Consider the following 26,920-nt stretch of genomic DNA (forward strand, 5'->3'; position numbering starts at 1 on the left):
TGTGCTTGTGTGTGTGCTTGTGTGTGTGTCTATAGTAAAGTTGAATGTAGAGTAAAGCTCATGGGAGTAGCCTTGGTGTTAAAGTGTAAATGCAATAACATCCCTTAATATGACCATTAAAAAGTACAGGTCAGAGAACTTTGACATTTTTAAAATAGAGATGTTTCATAAGCTGTTAGTCAGCTATCTATCTTAAACCCTGTCTGCTACTAGTGTCTACTACTATTAATGTAGCGCTGATCTTCCAGGATGCTCTAGGGTTCCCCTAGCTGTCATTATATAGGAAGTACAGATGACGTTGCTCTTTTATAATTCATCCTCTGTGTGTCCACTCTCCCCCTTTCTCCCTCCTCCAACTCCCCCAGAGTTTACCAAAAACTTTGGTGTGAAAACTGTGATGAAGACCTCTGTCCTGCTGACTTGGGAAGTGCCAGAAACCTACAAGTCTCAAGTGCCTTTCAAGGTAAGTCAGGAAGAACATCTACAACCTGACAGGAGTCATTGTCTCACGTCAGATAGACTTTCATCTGTGCTGATTGTTGAGGGAGCAGTGGCAAAATTACCATTCCATGGACATAAGGTGCTGTAGGATATGGACATAAGGTGCTATAGGATATGGACATAAGGTGCTGTAGGATATGGACATAAGGTGCTATAGGATATGGACATAAGGTGCTATAGGATATGGACATAAGGTGCTGTAGGATATGGACATAAGGTGCTGTAGGATATGGACATAAGGTGCTATAGGATATGGACATAAGGTGCTATAGGATATGGACATAAGGTGCTGTAGGATATGGACATAAGGTGCTATAGGATTAGGATATGGACATAAGGTGCTGTAGGATATGGACATAAGGTGCTATAGGATATGGACATAAGGTGCTATAGGATATGGACATAAGGTGCTATAGGATATGGACATAAGGTGCTATAGGATATGGACATAAGGTGCTATAGGATATGGACATAAGGTGCTGTAGGATATGGACATAAGGTGCTGTAGGATATGGACATAAGGTGCTATAGGATATGGACATAAGGTGCTATAGGATATGGACATAAGGTGCTATAGGATATGGACATAAGGTGCTATAGGATATGGACATAAGGTGCTATAGGATATGGACATAAGGTGCTATAGGATATGGACATAAGGTGCTATAGGATTAGGATATGGACATAAGGTGCTATAGGATATGGACATAAGGTGCTATAGGATATGGACATAAGGTGCTGTAGGATATGGACATAAGGTGCTATAGGATATGGACATAAGGTGCTATAGGATATGGACATAAGGTGCTATAGGATATGGACATAAGGTGCTATAGGATATGGACATAAGGTGCTATAGGATATGGACATAAGGTGCTATAGGATATGGACATAAGGTGCTATAGGATATGGACATAAGGTGCTATAGGATATGGACATAAGGTGCTATAGGATATGGACATAAGGTGCTATAGGATATGGACATAAGGTGCTATAGGATATGGACATAAGGTGCTATAGGATATGGACATAAGGTGCTATAGGACATAAGGTGCTATAGGATATGGACATAAAGGATATGGACATAGGTGCTATAGGATATGGACATAAGGTGCTATAGGATATGGACATAAGGATATGGACTGCTAGGATATGGACATAAGGTGCTATAGGATATGGACATAAGGTGCTATAGGATATGGACATAAGGTGCTATAGGATATGGACATAAGGTGCTATAGGATATGGACATAAGGTGCTATAAGGATATGCATAAGGTGCTATAGGATATGGACATAAGGTGCTATAGGATATGGACATAAGGTGCTATAGGATATGGACATAAGGTGCTATAGGATATGGACATAAGGTGCTATAGGATATGGACATAAGGTGCTATAGGATATGGACATAAGGTGCTATAGGATATGGACATAAGGTGCTATAGGATATGGACATAAGGTGCTATAGGATATGGACATAAGGTGCTATAGGATATGGACATAAGGTGCTATAGGATATGGACATAAGGTGCTATAGGATATGGACATAAGGTGCTATAGGATATGGACATAAGGTGCTATAGGATATGGACATAAGGTGCTATAGGATATGGACATAAGGTGCTATAGGATATGGACATATGGACAGGTGCTATAGGATATGGACATAAGGTGCTATAGGATATGGACATAAGGTGCTATAGGATATGGACATAAGGTGCTATAGGATATGGACATAAGGTGCTGTAGGATATGGACATAGGATATGGACATAAGGTGCTATAGGATATGGACATAAGGTGCTATAGGATATGGACATAAGGTGCTATAGGATATGGACATAAGGTGCTATAGGATATGGACAGGATAGGATATGGACATAAGGTGCTATAGGATATGGACATAAGGTGCTATAGGATATGGACATAAGGTGCTATAGGATATGGACATAAGGTGCTATAGGATATGGACATAAGGTGCTATAGGATATGGTGGACATAAGGGATAGGATATGGACATAAGGTGCTATAGGATAGGATATGGACATAAGGTGCTATAGGATATGGGTGCTATAGGATATGGACATAAGGTGCTATAGGATATGGACATAAGGTGCTATAGGATATGGACATAAGGTGCTATAGGATATGGACATAAGGTGCTATTAGGATATGGACATAAGGTGCTATAGGATATGGACATAAGGTGCTATAGGATATGGACATAAGGTGCTATAGGATATGGACATAAGGTGCTATAGGATATGGACATAAGGTGCTATAGGATATGGACATAAGGTGCTATAGGATATGGACATAAGGTGCTATAGGATATGGACATAAGGTGCTATAGGATATGGACATAAGGTGCTATAGGATATGGACATAAGGTGCTATAGGATATGGACATAAGGTGCTATAGGATATGGACATAAGGGCTATAGGATATGGACATAAGGTGCTATAGGATATGGACATAAGGTGCTGTAGGATATGGACATAGGTGGACATAGGATATGGACAAGGTGCTGATATAGGATATGGACATAAGGTGCTATAGGATATGGACATAAGGTGCTATAGGATATGGACATAAGGTGCTATAGGATATGGACATAAGGTGCTATAGGATATGGACATAGGATATGGATTAGGATATGGACATAAGGTGCTATAGGATATGGACATAAGGTGCTATAGGATATGGACATAAGGTGCTATAGGATATGGACATAAGGTGCTATAGGATATGGACATAAGGTGCTAGGATATGGATATAGGATATGGACATAAGGTGCTATAGGATATGGACATAAGGTGCTATAGGATATGGACATAAGGTGCTATAGGATATGGACTATAGGATATGGACATAAGGTGCTGTAGGATATGGACATAAGGTGCTATAGGATATGGACATAAGGTGCTATAGGATATGGACATAAGGTGCTATAGGATATGGACATAAGGTGCTATAGGATATGGACATAAGGTGCTATAGGATATGGACATAAGGTGCTATAGGATATGGACATAAGGTGCTGTAGGATATGGACATAAGGTGCTATAGGTGGCTGTAGGATATGGACATAAGGTGCTATAGGATATGGACATAAGGTGCTATAGGATATGGACATAAGGTGCTATAGGATATGGACATAAGGTGCTATAGGATATGGACATAAGGTGCTATAGGATATGGACATAAGGTGCTATAGGATATGGACATAAGGTGCTATAGGATATGGACATAAGGTGCTATAGGATATGGACTATAGGATATGGACATAAGGTGCTATAGGATATGGACATAAGGTGCTATAGGATATGGACATAAGGTGCTATAGGATATGGACATAAGGTGCTATAGGATATGGACATAAGGTGCTATAGGATATGGACATAAGGTGCTATAGGATATGGACATGCTATAGGAAGGTGCTATAGGATATGGACATAAGGTGCTGTAGGATATGGACATAAGGTGCTGTAGGATATGGACATAAGGTGCTATAGGATATGGACATAAGGTAGGATATGGCTATAGGATATGGACATAAGGTGCTATAGGATATGGACATAAGGTGCTATAGGATATGGACATAAGGTGCTATAGGATATGGACATAAGGTGCTGTAGGATATGGACATAAGGTGCTGTAGGATATGGACATAGGTGGATATGGACATAAGGTGCTATAGGATATGGACATAAGGTGCTATAGGATATGGACATAAGGTGCTATAGGATATGGACATAAGGTGCTATAGGATATGGACATAAGGTGCTATAGGATATGGACATAAGGTGCTGTAGGATATGGTTTATAGGATATGGATAAGGTGCTATAGGATATGGACATAAGGTGCTATAGGATATGGACATAAGGTGCTATAGGATATGGACATAAGGTGCTAGGATAGGATATGGACATAAGGTGCTATAGGATATGGACATAAGGTGCTGTAGGATATGGACATAAGGTGCTATAGGATATGGACATAAGGTGCTATAGGATATGGACATAAGGTGCTATAGGATATGGGCATAAGGTGCTATAGGATATGGACATAAGGTGCTGTAGGATATGGACATAAGGTGCTATAGGATATGGACATAAGGTGCTATAGGATATGGACATAAGGTGCTATAGGCTGGACATAGGATATGGACATAAGGTGCTATAGGATATGGACATAAGGTGCTATAGGATATGGACATAGGATATGGACATAAGGTGCTATAGGATATGGACATAAGGTGCTATTAGGATATGGACATAAGGTGCTATAGGATATGGACATAAGGTGCTATAGGATATGGACATAAGGTGCTATAGGATATGGACATAAGGTGCTATAGGATATGGACATAAGGTGCTATAGGATATGGACATAAGGTGCTATAGGATATGGACATAAGGTGCTATAGGATATGGACATAAGGTGCTATAGGATATGGACATAAGGTGCTAGGATATGGACATAAGGTGCTATAGGATATGGACATAAGGTGCTATAGGATATGGACATAAGGTGCTATAGGATATGGACATAAGGGACTATAGGATATGGACATAAGGTGCTATAGGATATGGACATAAGGTGCTATAGGATATGGACATAAGGTGCTAGGATATGGACATAGGATATGGACATAAGGTGCTATAGGATATGGACATAAGGTGCTATAGGATATGGACATAAGGTGCTATAGGATATGGACATAAGGTACTATAGGATATGGACATAAGGTGCTATAGGATTAGGATATGGACATAAGGTGCTATAGGATATGGACATAAGGTGCTGTAGGATATGGACATAAGGTGCTATAGGATATGGACATAAGGTGCTATAGGATATGGACATAAGGTGCTATAGGATATGGACATAAGGTGCTATAGGATATGGACATAAGGTGCTGTAGGATATGGACATAAGGTGCTATAGGATATGGACATAAGGTGCTGTAGGATATGGACATAAGGTGCTATAGGATATGGACATAAGGTGCTATAGGATATGGACATAAGGTGCTATAGGATATGGACATAAGGTGCTATAGGATTAGGATATGGACATAAGGTGCTATAGGATATGGACATAAGGTGCTATAGGATATGGACATAAGGTGCTATACGATATGGACATAAGGTGCTATACGATATGGACATAAGGTGCTATAGGATATGGACATAAGGTGCTATAGGATATGGACATAAGGTACTATAGGATATGGACATAAGGTGCTATAGGATTAGGATATAAGGTGCTATAGGATATGGACATAAGGTGCTATAGGATATGGACATAAGGTGCTATAGGATATGGACATAAGGTGCTATAGGATATGGACATAAGGTGCTGTAGGATATGGACATAAGGTGCTATAGGATATGGACATAAGGTGCTATAGGATATGGATAGGATATGGACATAAGGTGCTATAGGATATGGACATAAGGTGCTATAGGATATGGACATAAGGTGCTAGGATTAGGATATGGACATAAGGTGCTATAGGATATGGACATAAGGTGCTGTAGGATATGGACATAAGGTGCTATAGGATATGGACATAAGGTGCTATAGGATATGGACATAAGGTGCTATAGGATATGGACATAAGGTGCTATAGGATTAGGATATGGACATAAGGTGCTATAGGATATGGACATAAGGTGCTGTAGGATATGGACATAAGGTGCTATAGGATATGGACATAAGGTGCTATAGGATATGGACATAAGGTGCTATAGGATATGGACATAAGGTGCTATAGGATATGGACATAAGGTGCTATAGGATATGGACATAAGGTGCTATAGGATATGGACATAAGGTGCTATAGGATATGGACATAAGGTGCTATAGGATATGGACATAAGGTGCTGTAGGATATGGACATAAGGTGCTATAGGATATGGACATAAGGTGCTATAGGATATGGACATAAGGTACTATAGGATATGGACATAAGGTGCTATAGGATTAGGATATGGACATAAGGTGCTATAGGATATGGACATAAGGTGCTATAGGATATGGACATAAGGTGCTATAGGATATGGGCATAAGGTGCTATAGGATATGGACATAAGGTGCTGTAGGATATGGACATAAGGTACTATAGGATATGGACATAAGGTGCTATAGGATTAGGATATGGACATAAGGTGCTATACGATATGGACATAAGGTGCTATAGGATATGGACATAAGGTGCTATAGGATATGGACATAAGGTACTATAGGATATGGACATAAGGTGCTATAGGATATGGACATAAGGTGCTGTAGGATATGGACATAAGGTGCTGTAGGATATGGACATAAGGTGCTATAGGATATGGACATAAGGTGCTATAGGATATGGACATAAGGTGCTATAGGATATGGACATAAGGTACTATAGGATATGGACATAAGGTGCTATAGGATTAGGATATGGACATAAGGTGCTATAGGATATGGACATAAGGTGCTGTAGGATATGGACATAAGGTGCTATAGGATATGGACATAAGGTGCTATAGGATATGGACATAAGGTGCTATAGGATATGGGCATAAGGTGCTATAGGATATGGACATAAGGTGCTGTAGGATATGGACATAAGGTGCTATAGGATATGGACATAAGGTGCTGTAGGATATGGACATAAGGTGCTATACGATATGGACATAAGGTGCTGTAGGATATGGACATAAGGTGCTATTGGATATGGACATAAGGTGCTATAGGATATGGACATAAGGTGCTATAGGATATGGACATAAGGTGCTATAGGATATGGACATAAGGTGCTATAGTATATGGACTTAAGGTGCTATAGGATATGGACATAAGGTGCTGTAAGATATGGACAGGCTCTAACATACCTCATTACCAATAACCCATACCTCTCCTGAGGTAGAAAGGAAAAGGGGGAAATACAATCACAAGAAAGTAGAATTATACTGCACTTCACTCTATCCATTCAACAAAGGACTATTGCCAGTGAATATGATAGAGACTTCATTGTATGCCTGACCTCTGTGATGGCCAAGAGGTGTTCTGTGTGAAACTCATTGAACAGAGCACCCCCTGTTGGTAGAATTTATACGAGAGAGAGAGTGAGTGAGTGAGTGAGTGAGTGAGTGAGTGAGTGAGTGAGTGAGTGAGTGAGTGGTGAGTGAGTGAGTGAGTGAGTGAGTGAGTGAGTGAGTGAGAGAGAGAGAATGTGTGCAGTTGGGTGGGTGGGTGGCAGTGGAGGCTGGTGGGAGGATGGACTCATTGTAGTGGCTGAAATTGAATATTTGCAATGGAGTCAGACATGTGTTTTCCATATGTTTGATGTGTTTGATACCGTTCCATTAATTCCATTCGAGCCATTACAATGAGCCTGTCCTCCTATAGCTCCTCCCACCAGCCTCCACTGGTGTGTGTGTGTAACACTTCTTTCTGTGTCTATCTAGATCCTGTATAACCAGCAGAGTGTGGAGGTGCAGGGGAACCTGAAGAGGAAGCTGATCACTAGGCTGCAGCCAGACACAGACTACAGCTTTGTGTTGATGTCTAGAGGGAACAGTGCTGGGGGTCTACAGCAGCAGGTCTCCATCAGAACCGCCCCGGACCTACTCAAGACCAAACCCATCCAATACCAACACCACCCAGAGGAGGGGGGCAAGCTCACCATCACCCTACCCAGAGTCCCCACCACCGCCCCTATCAGGTCTGTTGTGTCTATCCCCACCACCCAGAGCGCCCCTATCAGGTCTGTTGTGTCTATCACCATCACCCTACCCAGAGTCCCCACCACCGCCCCTATCAGGTCTGTTGTGTCTATCACCATCACCCTACCCAGAGTCCCCACCACCGCCCCTATCAGGTCTGTTGTGTCTATCACCTATCAGGTCTATCACCACCCACCCAGAGTCCCCACCACCGCCCCTATCAGGTCTGTTGTGTCCCCACCACCGCCCCTATCAGGTCTGTTGTGTCTATCACCATCATCCTACCCAGAGTCCCCACCACCGCCCCTATCAGGTCTATCAGGTCTGTTGTGTCTATCACCATCAGGCCCCTATCAGGTCTGTTGTGTCTATCACCATCACCCTACCCAGAGTCCCCACCACCGCCCCTATCAGGTCTGTTGTGTCTATCACCATCATCCTACCCAGAGTCCCCACCACCGCCCCTATCAGGTCTGTTGTGTCTATCACCATCATCCTACCCAGAGTCCCCACCACCGCCCCTATCAGGTCTGTTGTGTCTATCACCATCATCCTATCACCATCATCACCATCATCCCAGAGTCCCCACCACCGCCCCTATCAGGTCTGTTGTGTCTATCACCATCATCCTACCCAGAGTCCCCACCACCGCCCCTATCAGGTCTGTTGTGTCTATCACCATCCTACCCAGAGTCCCCACCACCCCCTATCAGGTCTGTTGTGTCTATCACCATCATCCTACCCAGAGTCCCCACCACCGCCCCTATCAGGTCTGTTGTGTCTATCACCATCATCCAGAGTCCCCACCCAGAGTCCCCACCACCGCCCCTATCAGGTCTGTTGTGTCTATCAGGTCTGTTGTGTCTATCATCATCCTACCCAGAGTCCCCACCACCGCCCCTATCAGGTCTGTTGTTTCTATCACCATCATCCCCAGAGTCCCCACCACCGCCCCTATCAGGTCTGTTGTGTCTATCACCATCATCCTACCCAGAGTCCCCACCACCGCCCCTATCAGGTCTGTTGTGTCTATCACCATCATCCTACCCAGAGTCCCCACCACCACCCCTATCAGGTCTGTTGTTTCTATCACCATCATCCTACCCAGAGTCCCCACCACCGCCCCTATCAGGTCTGTTGTGTCTATCACCATCATCCTACCCAGAGTCCCCACCACCGCCCCTATCAGGTCTGTTGTGTCTATCACCATCATCATCAGTGTCTCTGCTACAACTAGGGCTATCACCACCGTCCAGCTACGCCTATGTTCCTCTCACATAACATCTGTCCTGTCTGTGCCAGAGAGACTGGATGTGTGTGTGTGTGTGTGTGTGTGTGTGTGTGTGTGTGTGTGTGTGTGTGTGTGTGCGTGCGTGCGTGCGTGCGTGCGTGCGTGCGTGCGTATGTGTAAAGGCATGATTATAATTGTTTGTGCTAAATCACTGTCAGCTCCTGAGTCACCATTCCTGAGTCACCAACGGAGGACCTGGGACGATTGTTCCTTAGTCTTCAGTCCACTGAATACAACGGGGCTTTCTCAATCCCTATAGCTATTAGTATCATTTATTAGTGCTACTGCTAGTATTATACACCCTCATGCTGTACTCACTATCGTTGCATACAACAACATGAATCCTCCACCACCACTATACCAGCTATCTCCTTAAGACTGCAGGGGATAGACACGGCTTTGTGAGCTGTTGCTATTGTACGTTGTCTTGGTGGATGTTGTGCTACGTCATCCGTTCATCTCTGTGTCTGCAGGCCATATCTCAGAGCCATACTGTTAAAAGGAATACCCTGCACTTTGTAAGGAGCTGAGAGAGGATTTAGACAGAGAGTGGATGATGCACAGCAGAGTTTTGATAGGCTGTGCTGGCTGGACTTTAGGAGAAGGCTTTCCCCACCAGACACACAGAAAACAACATGGCCTTTAATGTTAATGCTAAATCAATAGCCTCAGACGCGCACGAGGAGACACACACACACAAGCTGTGTCCGCCGGGGCTGTCTAGATGGAGAACTACTCTTTTGCCTTTATATCCATCCTTGTCTGCTACACAGTTTCACATTTCTTCTCAGTGGTAGAGCAGTAGAGAAAACACTGTTAGGGCTGTAGTCTGGCCTTGTCTCAGATTAGCCTGCAATAATTACCAGTGAAAACCTTCAAAAATAGCCTTTATCTGAAAAATTCTGTGCTATTAAGAATAGCCACGTTTACAGTGGCTTTCTGCTACTCTCCCAATACAGCAGAAAGCCATTTCTTCAAGAGTTTATTTCAAATGGTAACTAATAAGAGATCAGGGGCCCAATGCAAAAACTGCATTTTCACACAAGGTACTTTTTATTCCCCTGATACTCAGACAGACTTGCAAATTACTTGGACTTAATTGTGTTTCAAGTGCTTGTTTCTCAAAAGAAACAGGAACAGCTAAGCCTTAATAAGCAGAGCCAGCAGGAGTGATAAACAAAGACAACTCATTTAACAATACAATCAGTATTTTAATGATCTGGCCATGGGGATGGGAGTGTGTGTACATATATATGGGAGGGAGGGAGGGAGGGAGGGAGGGAGGGATTTCTATGTTTGAGTACTTCTGGCTGTGGAGAATGGATTGAGGCCTTAGTGGAGCCTGCATGTGGTGACAAAACAGATATCTGAAAAACTGTGTTTTACACACACACACACACACACACACACACACACACACACACACACACACACACACACACATACACTCACTCATTCACACACACCCTGATCTTACTCACCCTGCCTGTCTCTCCCTCTTCAGATGGTACTACATAGTGGTGGTTCCTGTCACACCAGCCACACTACGTAGGTGGGAGAACCCTGAAGATATGGACCTGGATGAGGTGCGTGTGTGTGTGTGTGTGTGTGTGTGTGTGTGTGTGTGTGTGTGTGTGTGCATCAACAGCACTTCCTCTGGGCACAAACCAAAAAACAGCACTGTCTTCCATAGCACCATTAAATATGTAGCATCTTCTGTCTCTGCCCCCCTCCCCTCCTCTCTGATTACAGTATTCCCAGCTTTCAGTATACATTTAAATCGTCTGGTTTCTCTGTGCAAGATGGTGATTTCCATTTAAACAATACACTTTACATTTATTATTTCAAGTTCTTGGGTTCTTGAGACACTTAAAACATTCCTAAAAAGCTGCTATAGCATTTTTTGTTTTGCGTTATTAATGTGGACCTTTTGGGCTTCAATACCTTCTTATGTTTTCTCATGAGTTAGCTTTCTCTCAATCTACTGTCGTCTGCAGAAAAAAGACGGCAGCCTCTTGAACATCCAAAAACATAAGAGCGTGTTAAATGAATATACCTGGATACAAACAAAGCATATTGAGACAGCAAGATATGCTTTCTCATTGTCAGACTTTCTTCTTTTGTCATCTAAATCATTGCCATTGCTGCAGTTTTATAGGGTAGAGAAATTGTGTTTTCTGTATGAAGTAGGTTGGTTAAAGTTTTATCGAGCAACAGTGAACAAGGTTATAGGGGTGGTATACATAAAAATGTCATGTTGACTTTCTAGGAATCTGTAGAATGCCTCAGACATTCTCTCCGAGTACATCCTCTCCCCGTTGTAATACAGAGTGATGAAGAGGGATAAGGTCACATGGCCAGTTTACATCACAATGCAATATGGACTTTCCAGGAACTGTGGAATTGTAGAATGTCTCAAGCATCATAGCCCAGCGTTTTCAAAGGGACGATGGTAATTCGGTTTGTCTGTTTATTGTGCTAGCTTGACCAGGAGGTGCTTGCAGTGCAGTAGCCCCTGGAAAGAGTTGAGACAGAAACAGACAGACAGACAGACAGAGATAGATAGATAGATAGATAGATAGATAGATAGATAGATAGATAGATAGATAGATAGATAGATAGATAGATAGATAGATAGATAGAGGCAGATAGATGTAGTAAGATGCACACTGAAGAGTCAATCTACAGACAATCTACAGACAATCTACAGACAATCTACAGACACACACATCTACCCCAGTTCTCCATCGGAGGTAGTAAATTAATTATCCCTCACACACACAGATGGGAACACACACACAAAGGAATAAACGTGCGTGCGCACACACACACACACACACACACACACACACACACACACACAGGAAGACACACACACACCAGAGGCTATGTAAGCTGTGATCTCTCACCACAGCTGCAGGTCAGAGAGAGGTGCGAGAGGAGCAGGTATTTTACAGTCGTCTGACTGCAGGACCAAGGTGTTATAAAACCTTAACTACTCTATGCTTTATTTGCAGTATGAGATTTTACCTGTGAGCCTAGAAGCACAATTAATTGTAGCCTATGGACACAGTTTATGAGCATAAAGAAAAGTATGTGTGTGTACTATATAACTGAGTATTTACTGTTTATATACAATAGAACACAATTTATTATGGATTTGTCCAGTTTGGGGTTAAGAACCTTGCTAAAGGGCACAACAGTACGAGATATGAACTTATGAAATAGGGTGCCAGATAAGTCATCTCTGTGACGTCATGTCAGCTCCTGGAGGCTAGTTCTGACCAGAGCCTGAGAAGGAGGAGACAGACCCAAGAGTTCCTCAGACCCTACATCGCTGCCAAGATGGACAATCTGCCAGACACCTTCACTCTAGGAGACGAGAAGAAGTACAACGGCTTCTACAACAAGCCTCTACCGGGACAGCAGCAGTACCTCTGTTTCGTCCTGGCTGCCCTCAAAGACCACGAGTCTGTAAGTAACAACCACTACTCCTCATCTATTCTGTATATATACTGTAGTCCTGTCACAAACACAACTTCCATACATTATCACTGGCCCCCAGAGACATGGACATCCCATGTAGAATCAAACTGAACATACTAGTACTGTTAGTACTACTGTAGTGATTTATGTCATATGTTGACTCAGACATGCCTATTCTACACACAGTTCAGCCTGGCCAGTATTTGATGATAACACAGTCAGTTGTGATATTCCTCTCGTCTCTCAGTGAGCTAGCTACAGTATGTAACAGATGGGATGGGCCAACGCTCACGCTGGGGCCGCCACGCCCCAAGCTGCACGATGCAGCAGAACCATATAACTGACGTTGTGTAGTGTGTCATGGTTACGTGTGCACGTATAACAGAAAAGCGATGACCCCGTGTCACAGTCAGATTTCACTGAATCACCTCGGTGGTAGTTGTTTACCTCAGTAGTAATTGTTCACCCCAGTAGTAATTGTTCACCCTAGTAGTAATTGTTCACCTCAGTAGTAATTGTTCCCCTCAGTAGTAATTGTTCACCCCAGTAGTAATTGTTTACCTCAGTAGTAATTGTTCACCCCAGTAGTAATTGTTCCCCTCAGTAGTAATTGTTCCCCTCAGTAGTAATTGTTCACCTCAGTAGTAATTGTTCCCCTCAGTAGTAATTGTTCACCTCAGTAGTAATTGTTTACCTCAGTAGTAATTGTTTACCTCAGTAGTAATTGTTCACCCCAGTAGTAATTGTTCCCCTCAGTAGTAATTGTTCCCCTCAGTAGTAATTGTTCCCCTCAGTAGTAATTGTTCACCTCAGTAGTAATTGTTTACTTCAGTAGTAATTGTTTACCTCAGTAGTAATTGTTCACCCCAGTAGTAATTGTTCCCCTCAGTAGTGATTGTTCCCCTCAGTAGTGATTGTTCACCTCAGTAGTAATTGTTCACCCCGGTAGTAATTGTTCACCCCAGTAGTAATTGTTCACCCCAGTAGTAATTGTTCACCTCAGAAGATGCACTCACTGGCGTCCATGATCTTCACTTCAGACGGCTTCTCATCCGCAAAACATCTTTCCCATATTTACTGTATAACTTACTGTATTCTGGAAATGATGTCATGGTTGATTAGAATACTTTTTTTTAAAGCATAAATCTGTTTTTACAAACATTGGAGCACTAACTGTTGACCTTGACAGCGCCAGCCCAGTTCCTTCTTCTATCTTTTGGTAAGGAACACATTGTGTGGAGAACGTGGAGTCTTTCTCCCATCCTCTCCTACATTGGTCCTTGATACAGCATTGTGTAGTGTTGTGTATTGTGGTGAGAAAGAACAGAGTTGTTTCTGTTTAGCAGAGTGACAGACAGACACATAACAGATCTGTGACGCCAGCACATTGACATATTGTTGAATCTAAATCAAGCCTGGCCAGAGAAAATAGCAGGCTAATCACATTCATTGGAAAACAGGGAAGTGAGCTCAGCTTTATAGTTATCGGGGGGGGGAAGGGCACTGCAGCTTTATGTGGCTCCAATAGCTGGTAAACATAGCCTGGAAGTGTGAAATTGGATAAAAGAAACAGGCCATATAAACAGTGTGATCACTTACAGTAGGAAAGAGAGGGAGAGATGGAAGGAGGGAAAGAAAGGAGGGGAGGCGCTGCCGAGAAAGGGTGTCTGTTTCATCAACAAAGGAGAGAATCGTATGGGAGTGATGGAGGGGTGAAAAGAGTAAGAGGTAAAGAGAAAGAGAAGAGATGGAGTCTAATGGAGGATGAGAGAGTGGTAGAGGAAGCCTCAGGGCAATAATATGCAGTACAGGGAGACAAGAGAACAGCAGTAACAGTTGAGGGGAGATTTATGGATGAAAAAGAGAGAGATGTTTAAATGACACAGAGGGAGGCAGAGAGGCAGACACAATGAAAGAGAGGGAGATAGGGGCAGAGAGAGAGAGCGATAGGGGCAGAGAGAGAGAGGCAGAGAGAGAGAGAGGCGCAGAGAGAGAGAGGCAGAGAGAGAGATAGGCAGAGAGCGAGAGGGGCAGAGCGAGAGCGATAGGGGGAGAGGGAGAGGCAGAGAGAGAGAGGGGCAGAGAGAGAGCGATAGCGGCAGAGAGAGAGCGATAGGGGCAGAGGGAGAGGGATACGGGCAGAGGGAGAGGGAGAGGCAGAGAGAGAGAGAGGCAGAGAGAGATATAGATACGTTGTAGCCTGGGGAATAAGCAGAGTCTCCTGGCTCCTGTCCTGTTTGTCACAGATAGGATGTGTGTGTGTGTGTGTGTGTGTGCACGTGCATGCGTATTCGTGCTTGCGGATCCAGAGAGAAGAAGAAGCCTGCTTATGGTTTTATGTGTTGTGGGAAATAACAAAACTGCCACCCCGCATTACAGTCAGCTTTTGTTGCCTGTCATTTCATTAGGTTTTAGAGGTAAGCATGATTATGTGTGAAACAATGGAAAATAAAGACTATATTCACCCCTCCCTATGCACTCCTCGGTCTTCTCTCATTCCCTTCCCTACATCAACTCTGTTTTTCTCTGACTTTAATATGGCTCTAATACACAGTGTTCCTATGCAGCATTTGTCAATGTGGAGGCGCTGGCAGTACATTATTCACTCCTTCCATGGGATGTGTTTCTATCAGATAGTGCAGCCCAAGGTTTCTTCCCCCTTCTGAGAATATCTAAATGTGCTCTTCTGTTTGGGCTTCCATCCACTGTGTCTAAGAGGCGTGACTGCTGCCATTTTTCTAAGAAAGTTTTGTACTGAGAGAGAGAGAGAGAGAGAGAGAGATATCAGAAAGGAGCTCAGCACAAACAGTTCTTAGAGATGTCAGGATATCCATGGCTGTTTCTGACATTTTTTTAATGTAATTTTAACATTTTATTTAACTAGGCAAGTCAGTTAAGAACAAATTCTTATTTTCAATGACGGCCTAGGAACAGTGGGTTAACTGCCTTGTTCAGGGACAGAACGATCTTGCGATCGAGTCAAAAGGTCATTGAGTCGATTAAGACCCTAGGTCTTTCTCAGCAGGTATCAGAATCTGGGATACACCATGACCTTTTGACCTTGAACCTTAAATGAGTGTGTAGACTAGTCTCAGGCCCTAGTCAAATACTTTAGAAATGCATCACTCCTTCCTACTTTCCTTAAACATATATCATTCTCTAATTTTAGATATGCATACGTATGTAGATAAAATATAGGCATAAATGCAAAGCCTTTTGGCCCTTTTAAGTCCTCCTTCATTTATGAAGGATATGACTGTCACTGTCTGCAGCAATGCTAGGTGCATATTTTCAGTATTTCACTTCCAGACATCAATTTATTCTGCAGTGAAATATTCAGAAGAATCTAAAATAACTCTTATTTTGAGTATCTGTCTCCCTTCCTCATCCTCAACTGGGCCTGCCTAGTGCTACCATATGTAAACCTGGAGGCATGGCCTAAGTGAGGGTCAATGGGATTTCCACCGGCAGTTAATAAACATGGGTACAGGTCCATCCAACCCTCCACATGCCATGCTGCTGACGAGAGAGCATCCTCCTGCGAACACAGATGCCTAATTGTTTTAGTTACACTTCTTTGACAGCAAAGGGGATGCACACACAAGAGGTAGAGAGTGGGAGAGGTAGAGAGTGGGAGAGGTAGAGAGTGGGAGAGTGGGAGAGGTGGAGAGCTAGAGGTGGAGAGAGGAGAGAGGTAGAGGATGAGAGAGGTAGAGAGAGGTAATGGTAGAGCGGGGGGGAGGTGGAGAGAGGGAGAGGTGGAGGTGGAGAGAGGGAGAGGTAAAGATGGAGCAAGTATAGAAGGAGTAGACTGCGTCTTTGTGTGTAGTCCCTGCTGTGACCAGGGAGCGTGACTAGTGCAGGGGAGGATATGCATCAGCGGCCTCTAAAGACAATTCCGATAAAGATGACACCTTCCACCACGCCCTCTGGAAGCCAGCGGAGAACCCAGGGCCAACTCTCCCTGTCTCACTGGCATCATTAAGCTAGATCACAGCCTCACTACTTCACATGGCAGGGGAGAGGAGGGAAGAGCAGGAGAAGGGGAGAGCAACACAGGCTGAAAATAACTCACCCGGGGTCTGGGGTGAAGAGGAACAAGGGGGACTGAACAACCAAGGAGCAGATGTGAGTGGGTGGTGGTGGATGGGGCAGGATTTGGAGTTTGTTAATCTGCTCGTAGCAGGTGTTTGTTCATACTTAAATGTGATAATTCCTACTCTTGTACACACTCAGACTCAGAGTGTGTAGCTTCATCTGCATCAGCACTTAGTAGGCTGTACCTCCCTCCAGGCCACCTCTTTGCCACCATAGTAATCAGGTTAGGCTGTGTAGTGGCTGCAGTGCTCTGTGTTTTTACCTCTCTGGAATGAACATCTTTGTCAGCTAATGTTTTTTTTAAAGGCAATTAAAACCATATTAAAAAAGGTGTTCCGTCACACATTTTCAAGGAAGGCAGCAACTATTTCCTTCTCTCTCTCTCTCTCTCTCTCTCTCTCTCTCTCTGTTCTCTCTCTCTGTTCTCTCTCTCTCTCTCTCTCTCTCTCTCTCTCTCTCTCTCTGTTCTCTCTCTCTGTTCTCTCTCTCTCTCTCTCTCTCTCTCTCTCTCTGTCTCTCTCTCTCTCTCTCTCTCTTTGTTCTCTCTCTCTGTTCTCTCTCTCTCTCTCTCTCTCTCTCTCTCTCTCTCTCTCTCTGTCTCTCTCTCTCTCTCTCTCTCTCTCTCTATCTCTCTCTCTCTCTCACTCTCTTTCTTCCGCTCACTCTCTTTCCGATCTCTCTATTCTGTTCTCTCTCTCTTGCTCTCTCTTTTGCTCTCTCTCTCCGTTCTCTCTCTCCGTTCTCTCTCTCTCTCTGTTCTCTCTCTCTCTCTGTTCTCTCTCTCTCTCTCTCTGTTCTCTCTCTCTCAATTCAATTCAATTTGCTTTATTGGCATGACGTGACAATGTTATTTTGGATATTTACAATATAAAAATGAGAATCAAAATTGTCAACTGGACAACAGTAACAACAATACCCAAGTGTCAAAATAACCATACATTGAACAATAACAATAAGCATACAGTAGAGGACATGTGCAGGTTGATTAGTCTGTCAGACACTGTCCCTCAACTTATGGCAGACAGCAATGTAGTGCGCTGCCAACCCACAGCTCTCTGCGTCCTCCCCCAACAGGATGGGTAGCTTACTCTCATCAGAGAGGTCTTTGAATAAGGGTTTCAAATTTGGGGAAATGACACTCTCTAATTGTTTTATATTTTTTACATTTTGTCAGGAAATGCAGCTCCGTCTCAGTTTCTGCTGTTGTGCAGTGGTTGCACAGCTTTTCCTCTACAGGGAATCAGGTTTTCCTGTGTCTACCCTTCTCAATGGCAAGGCTGTGCTCACTGAGCTTGTACATTGTCACGGTTTTTCGAAGGTTTTGATCAGTAACCATGGTCAAATATTTAGCCACAGTGTACTGTTGATTTAGGGCCAGATAGCACTGTATTTTGCTTTGTGTTTGTGCTTGTGTTTCCCAATAAGCAATATAGTTTTGTTTTGACTGTGTTGTAATTTGGTTTATCCTGATTGATTGGATGTTCTGGTCCTGAGGCTTCAGTGTGTTAGTAGAACAGTGTGTTAGTAGAACAGGTGAACTCAGCCCCAGGACCAGCTGGATGAGGGGACTATTTTCTTTGCTCAGCTCTTGGCATTGCAGGGCTTGGTAGTGATATGAGAGGGGGTCACTGTATTTTAGATGTTTCCAATACTGAATTGCTCTTTTTTTAGTGTTTATTATTAGTGGATATTGGCCTAATTCTGTCCTACATGCATTGTTTGTAGTTTTCCTCTGGACATGTAGGAGAATCTTACAGAACTCTGCATGCAGGGTTTCAATGGGGTGTTTGTACCATTTGATGAAATCTTGTTTTGCAAGTGGACCCCACACCTCGCTGCCATAAAGTGCAATTGGTTCAATGACATATTCAATTAGTTTTAGCCAAATTTGAATAGGCATTTCAACTTGAATTAGCTTTTTAATGGCATAGAATGCCCTGTGTGCTTTCTCTCTCAGTTCATTCACTGCCTCATTAAGGTGTCCAGTTGAGCTTATTTTTTAAACCTAAGTAATTGTAGTGTGTGTAGTACTCTATATATTTTGTACCAATTGAGAACTTTGGTCTAATTCCCTGAGATCTGGATCTTCTCTGGAAAATCATTATTTTAGTCATTTTGGGGTTTACTGCCAAGGCCCAGGTCTGGCAGTACTGCTCTAGCAGGTCCAGGCTCTGCTGTCGGCCATGTGCTGTGGGTGACAGCAGGCATAGGTCATCTGCGAAGAGTAGGCATTTAACTTCTGAATTGTGGAGACTAACACCAGGGGCTGAGGATTTTTCTAGAATAGTGGCCAATTTGTTGATGGAAATATTGAAGAGTGCAGGGCTCAGATTGCAACCCTGGCGAAGGCCCTGCCCCTGGTTAAATAATTCTGTTCTTTTCTTGCCAATTTTAATGCTGCACGTATTGCCAGTATACATTGATTTAATTATTTCATATGTTTTACCCCCTACACCACTTTCAATAACTTTGTAGAACAGTCCTGTATGCCAAATAGAATCAAATGCTTTTTGGAAGTCGATAAAGCAAGCGTATATTTTAGTATTATTTTGGTGGACATGTTTATCTATCAGTGTGTGTAGGGTGTAAATATGATCAATTGTGCGATGTTTTGGTTTAAATCCAATTTGGCTTTTACTCAAGACATTGTGCTTATTAAGGAAGTTTAGAACTCTTACATTTATACTACTACAGAATAGTTTTAATATAGCCAATTGAAATTTTGCACTAGTGAGTTTGAGCATCTCATTTAGGATACCATCAGGTCCCCAGGCTTTTTTTTACATTTGAGAGCCTGAAGTTTCTTATAGAGCTGCTGGTCAGTAATAGTTTAGTTTCTTATAGAGCTCCTGGTCAGTAATTGGGGAGTCCAATGGATTTTGATTGTCCTTTATAGCTTTTTCTAATCCATTCAACTTCTCATGAATTTGGCGTTGTTCTGCGTTTGAGTCCATTTGAACGGCGTTGTAGAGTGTTTTAAAATGGGTTGTCCATATGTCACCATTTTGTATCGCTAATTCCGCTTGTTTAGATTTGTATTTATTTTTCCAATTTTGCCAGACGTTGTTTGTGTTTATGGACTCCTCGATTAGTGTCAGCTGCTTGCTGTTGTACTGTGCCTTTTTGGTTCTGAGTGTACGTTTATAGAGTTTTAAAGTCTCACAGTAATGAAGGCATAATTCACCATTATTTGGGTTCTGTGCTTTTGGTTGGATAGTGTTCTAAGTTTTTTCCTTATAATTTTGCAATCTGCATCAAACCAGTTGTCATCTGTGATCTTTCTTTGTTTAGTTTTTTATCAATTTCAATTGTGATTATTTTGCCATTTGCCTGAATATATAATTGATGCTAGATTGATGCCTTCTTCACTGTGAGTGAATGTGGTATCCAGAAAGTTATCTAAGAGTGTTTGGATAGTTTGGCTACAGGTTGCTTTCTGGTATTCTTATGTGCTGTTTTGGGCCCATCTGTATGAATTTCTGATGTTGTACAGCTTACTGGGCTGTGAATGTCTGGTTGTTTCCATGTCTGTTCTTTTTGGGGAACAACGTAATTTGGCTGTGATCAGACACAGGTGTTAGTGGCTTGACAGTGAATGAGCTGAGAGAGAAAGGGTCAATGTCTGTGATCATATAGTCTACTGTACTGTGCCAAGAGGTGAGCAGTAGGTGAATCTCCCCAAAGAGTCCCTTCGTAACCTACCATTGACAAAGTACAGACCCAGGCTTCTACAGAGCTGCAACAGATCCCTTCCGTGTTTGTTGACGGTGCTGTCACTGTTGTTTCTATGGGGAGATGAAGACAGTTAGAAACACTATGGCCTGTATTAAAGCTGTCCCCTCGTGTGCTCCTTAAATCAGGGCAGCAGGGTAGCCTAGTGGTTAGAGCATTGGACTAATAACCGAAAGGTTGCAAGTTCAAATCCCCAAGCTGAAGGTACAAAATCTGTTGTTCCAAAACCCACTGTTCCTAGGCTGTCATTGAAAATAAGAATTTGTTCTTAACTGATTTGCCTAGTAAAATAAAGGTTAAAAAAATAAAAAGGTAGTGTTCCTGTGCGTGCATTTGTGTCCCAACAGATGAGCACATTTTCATGGAAATCTCTGTTCTCTCTCTTTCTCTCTCTTTCTCCATTCTTTCTCTCTCTGTTCTCTCTTTCTCTCGCTCCATTCTCTCTCTCATCGTTCTCTTTCTCTCTCTCCATTCTCTCTCTCTCAACGTTCTCGCTCTCTCTCCGCTCTCTCTCTCTCTCTCTACCACATATCCTTTTTCACCTTGATGAAGTTGTTTGCAGAGAGAGCGGGTACAAGGGGTATGGCTTGGCTTGGCTTGATTCTGGCATCACATAATAAAGTGAAATTGATCCATTTGCAAGTCTTAATTCAATTAAAGTCACTGCGCTTGTTGTCACTTTGTGTTCTGGCTGACAGGTTGGGGAAGTTTTACTCTATAAAAGAATGGAGCTAGCTATAAATACGCCTCTCTCACCTTCAGCAGATGGCTGGCTGATGTAAGGCTCCATCAGACACAGTGTTAGATTAGAGCTGAGGCAGTGCTATATAGAACTCTGTATAGGACAGGGCTGAGTCAGAGCTATATAGAACTCTGTATAGGACAGGGCTGAGTCAGAGCTATATAGAACTCTGTATAGGTCAGGGCCAAGGCAGAGCTATAGAGAACTCTGTATAGGACAGGGCCAAGGCAGAGCTATAGAGAACTCTGTATAGGACAGGGCCAAGGCAGAGCTATAGAGAACTCTGTATAGGACAGGGCTGAGTCAGAGCTATATAGAACTCTGTATAGGACAGGGCCAAGGCAGAGCTATAGAGAACTCTGTATAGGACAGGGCCAAGGCAGTGCTATATAGAACTCTGTATAGGACAGGGCCAAGGCAGAGCTATAGATAACTCTGTATAGGACAGGGCTAAGGCAGAGCTATAGAGAACTCTGTATAGGACAGGGCCAAGGCAGAGCTATAGAGAACTCTGTATAGGACAGCGCTGAGTCAGAGCTATAGAGAACTCTGTATAGGACAGGGCCAAGGCAGAGCTATAGAGAACTCTGTATAGGACAGGGCCAAGGCAGTGCTATATAGAACTCTGTATAGGACAGGGCTGAGTCAGAGCTATAGAGAACTCTGTATAGGACAGGGCCAAGGCAGTGCTATATAGAACTCTGTATAGGACAGGGCTGAGTCAGAGCTATATAGAACTCTGTATAGGACAGGGCCAAGGCAGAGCTATAGAGAACTCTGTATAGGACAGGGCCAAGGCAGAGCTATAGAGAACTCTGTATAGGACAGGGCCAAGGCAGAGCTATAGAGAACTCTGTATAGGACAGGGCCAAGGCAGAGCTATAGAGAACTCTGTATAGGACAGGGCTGAGTCAGAGCTATAGAGAACTCTGTATAGGACAGGGCCAAGGCAGAGCTATAGAGAACTCTGTATAGGACAGGGCTGAGTCAGAGCTATAGAGAACTCTGTATAGGACAGGGCCAAGGCAGAGCTATAGAGAACTCTGTATAGGACAGGGCCAAGGCAGAGCTATAGAGAACTCTGTATAGGACAGGGCTGAGTCAGAGCTATCGAGAACTCTGTATAGGACAGGGCCGAGGCAGAGCTATAGAGAACTCTGTATAGGACAGGGCTGAGTCAGAGCTATAGAGAACTCTGTATAGGACAGGGCCAAGGCAGAGCTATAGAGAACTCTGTATAGGACAGGGCCGAGGCAGAGCTATATAGAACTCTGTATAGGACAGGGCCAAGGCAGAGCTATATAGAACTCTGTATAGGACAGGGCCAAGGCAGAGCTATAGAGAACTCTGTATAGGACAGGGCCAAGGCAGAGCTATATAGACCTCTGTATAGGACAGGGCCAAGGCAGAGCTATAGAGAACTCTGTATAGGACAGGGCTGAGTCAGAGCTATAGAGAACTCTGTATAGGTCAGGGCTGAGTCAGAGCTATAGAGAACTCTGTATAGGACAGGGCCAAGGCAGAGCTATAGAGAACTCTGTATAGGACAGGGCTGAGTCAGAGCTATAGAGAACTCTGTATAGGACAGGGCTGAGTCAGAGCTATAGAGAACTCTGTATAGGACAGGGCCAAGGCAGAGCTATAGAGAACTCTGTATAGGACAGCGCTGAGTCAGAGCTATAGAGAACTCTGTATAGGACAGGGCCAAGGCAGAGCTATAGAGAACTCTGTATAGGACAGGGCCAAGGCAGTGCTACATAGAACTCTGTATAGGACAGGGCTGAGTCAGAGCTATAGAGAACTCTGTATAGGACAGGGCCAAGGCAGTGCTATATAGAACTCTGTATAGGACAGGGCTGAGTCAGAGCTATATAGAACTCTGTATAGGACAGGGCCAAGGCAGAGCTATAGAGAACTCTGTATAGGACAGGGCCAAGGCAGAGCTATAGAGAACTCTGTATAGGACAGGGCCAAGGCAGAGCTATAGAGAACTCTGTATAGGACAGGGCCAAGGCAGAGCTATAGAGAACTCTGTATAGGACAGGGCCAAGGCAGAGCTATATAGAACTCTGTATAGGACAGGGCTGAGTCAGAGCTATAGAGAACTCTGTATAGGACAGGGCCAAGGCAGAGCTATAGAGAACTCTGTATAGGACAGGGCCAAGGCAGAGCTATATAGAACTATGTATAGGACAGGGCCAAGGCAGAGCTATAGAGAACTCTGTGTAGGACAGGGCCAAGGCAGAGCTATAGAGAACTCTGTATAGGACAGGGCCAAGGCAGAGCTATAGAGAACTCTGTATAGGACAGGGCTGAGTCAGAGCTATAGAGAACTCTGTATAGGACAGGGCCAAGGCAGAGCTATAGAGAACTCTGTATAGGACAGGGCTGAGTCAGAGCTATAGAGAACTCTGTATAGGACAGGGCCAAGGCAGAGCTATAGAGAACTCTGTATAGGACAGGGCCAAGGCAGAGCTATAGAGAACTCTGTATAGGACAGGGCTGAGTCAGAGCTATCGAGAACTCTGTATAGGACAGGGCCGAGGCAGAGCTATAGAGAACTCTGTATAGGACAGGGCTAAGTCAGAGCTATAGAGAACTCTGTATAGGACAGGGCCAAGGCAGAGCTATAGAGAACTCTGTATAGGACAGGGCCGAGGCAGAGCTATATAGAACTCTGTATAGGACAGGGCCAAGGCAGAGCTATATAGAACTCTGTATAGGACAGGGCCAAGGCAGAGCTATAGAGAACTCTGTATAGGACAGGGCCAAGGCAGAGCTATATAGAACTCTGTATAGGACAGGGCCAAGGCAGAGCTATAGAGAACTCTGTATAGGACAGGGCTGAGTCAGAGCTATAGAGAACTCTGTATAGGACAGGGCCAAGGCAGAGCTATAGAGAACTCTGTATAGGACAGGGCTGAGTCAGAGCTATAGAGAACTCTGTATAGGTCAGGGCTGAGTCAGAGCTATAGAGAACTCTGTATAGGACAGGGCTGAGTCAGAGCTATAGAGAACTCTGTATAGGACAGGGCTGAGTCAGGGCTATAGAGAACTCTGTATAGGACAGGGCTGAGTCAGAGCTATAGAGAACTCTGTATAGGACAGGGCTGAGTCAGAGCTATAGAGAACTCTGTATAGGACAGGGCTGAGTCAGAGCTATAGAGAACTCTGTATAGGACAGGGCTGAGTCAGAGCTATAGAGAACTTTGTATAGGACAGGGCCAAGGCAGAGCTATAGAGAACTCTGTATAGGACAGGGCTGAGTCAGAGCTATAGAGAACTCTGTATAGGTCAGGGCAGAGTCAGGGCTATAGAGAACTCTGTATAGGACAGGGCTGAGTCAGAGCTATAGAGAACTCTGTATAGGACAGGGCTGAGTCAGAGCTATAGAGAACTCTGTATAGGTCAGGGCAGAGTCAGGGCTATAGAGAACTCTGTATAGGACAGGGCTGAGTCAGAACTATAGAGAACTCTGTATAGGACAGGGCCAAGGCAGAGCTATAGAGAACTCTGTATAGGACAGGGCTGAGTCAGCATAATGTTGACCGAACACCATGTTGTCAGATGCCTGGCTGATGTTAGCCTCTGTCAGCCACAGACATCTGGCACTGGGTTAGACTAGGGCTAAGACATGAGGCATAACAGCTATAGAGATATCAGCGTTTCTAAAGTATTGGAACAGGCTTGAGACTACACAGGTCTAAAGGTTCATCAAGGTCAAAAGGCTCTGCATTAATATAGTGTGTATTTCTGAGAGAAGGTCATTTAGTGTTCAGACTCATCAAAACTATAGAGCCCCTTCATACTAAACAGTGGTTGCTGTGTGGTGTCGTCCTCACTCTGTTGGTTCTCCCTTCCCTCCTGCAGCAGAAGACGTTTGCGGCCAGCCCGTACTCAGACCCCATCACGGTGAAGCTCCACAGCGGTATGCCCCTCCATGCTGAGGACCCAGAGATGCTGTGGGTCATGGGCCCTGTCCTGGCTGTTGTACTCATCATCATCATCGTCATCGCCATCCTGCTCTTCAAGAGGTAACTATGCTGCCACGCCAACTTTCTGCTTATAGGTGACAATTGTGGGCACTAAAAAGTTAGGCACCATCGTATTTGAAGAGCAATTAGCAACGGTCATCAAAATGGTTAAATAAAAAATAAATAGAAATAATAAATGCAACAGTTGGACAGTGGATGAAGATACTCCAAACATTATACAGCTACGGACAAATATGAATGTTCAGGGATTTCGGTGGAAATTCAGGTATTCAATTTATTGTCAAATGTTTTATCTTTTATCCTTAGAATGCACTCATATATACATTTTCTAATGATATCAGATATAAAAAATATATATTTTGTGTTCAAATAAAGAACATTATACATTTATATGAGTGTTTTCCATGTATGAATACATTAACATAACGGGGTAGAACAGGCTTGCAACCACCAACAACTTGCTCTGTCTAGGCCTACCTGCACTCACCTGTGCTGTCCAGACTTCCTCATTAATTACTGTTGTCACATTCTGTTGCATTATTCAACAAATGTGTCAATAGCAGGATTTCCTCAGATGAAAAATGACACTTGGCTCCAGATTACACCTACCTATACATACTTTACATTGTTTGTGAGATCAGACATAATATCACTACAATCCGAGTGTTCATTTTTGGAATTTGCTTTAATTTCAGCGCATCTTATTTTTTTTTTACAGTTCAACTGTACTAAATTATGGTTTCCACAAAAAATGTACACCAATCAAAATAAATGTACCTTCTCTTTCAAATGAAATCTAATTGTATTTGTTACAATACAACAGGTGTAGACCTTACAGTGAAATGCTTACTTAACCAACAATGCAGTTTTAAGAAAATACAAAAAAAGAGTAAGAGATAAGAATAACAAATAATTAAAGAGCATCAGTAAATAATAATAGCGGGGCTATACAGACTATGTCTAGGTGGCTGGAGTCTTTGACAATTTTTAGGGACTTCCTCTGACACCGCCTGGTATAGAGGTCCTGGATGGCAGGATGCTTGGCCCCGGTGATGTACTGGGCCGTACGCACTACCCTCTGTAGTGCCTTGCGGTCGGAGGATGAGGAGTTGCCTTACCAGGTAGTGATGCAACCCGTCAGGATGCTTTCGATGGTGCAGTTGTAAAACCTTTTGAGGATCTGAGGACCCATGTCAAATCTTTTCAGTCTCCTAGGGGGAATAGGTTTTGTCGTGCCCTTTTCACAAATGTCTTGGTGTGTTTGGACCATGTTAGTTTGTTGGTGATGTGGACACCAAGGAACTTGAAGCTCTCAACCTGCTCCACTACAGCCCCTTCGATGAGAATGGGGGTGTGC

At 43.6% G+C, this 26,920-nt stretch overlaps 1 protein-coding gene across 9 annotated transcripts in view; it reads left to right on the plus strand.

The window, feature by feature from the left end:
• LOC115108758 (receptor-type tyrosine-protein phosphatase F-like) overlaps positions 1–26,920 on the plus strand; it is a 388,031-nt gene that overhangs the window by 318,470 nt on the left and 42,641 nt on the right. For all 9 annotated transcript variants that reach the window (XM_065009146.1, XM_065009144.1, XM_065009145.1 and 6 more), the window contains 5 exons: positions 366–463; positions 7,962–8,218; positions 11,015–11,096; positions 12,775–12,984; positions 25,439–25,602. In XM_065009146.1, the coding sequence (XP_064865218.1) occupies positions 366–463; positions 7,962–8,218; positions 11,015–11,096; positions 12,775–12,984; positions 25,439–25,602 (811 nt within the window). The remainder of the gene's footprint in view (positions 1–365; positions 464–7,961; positions 8,219–11,014; positions 11,097–12,774; positions 12,985–25,438; positions 25,603–26,920) is intronic.

Source organism: Oncorhynchus nerka, linkage group LG24 (genome assembly GCF_034236695.1).
Source record: "Oncorhynchus nerka isolate Pitt River linkage group LG24, Oner_Uvic_2.0, whole genome shotgun sequence".
Lineage (NCBI taxonomy): Eukaryota > Metazoa > Chordata > Actinopteri > Salmoniformes > Salmonidae > Oncorhynchus > Oncorhynchus nerka.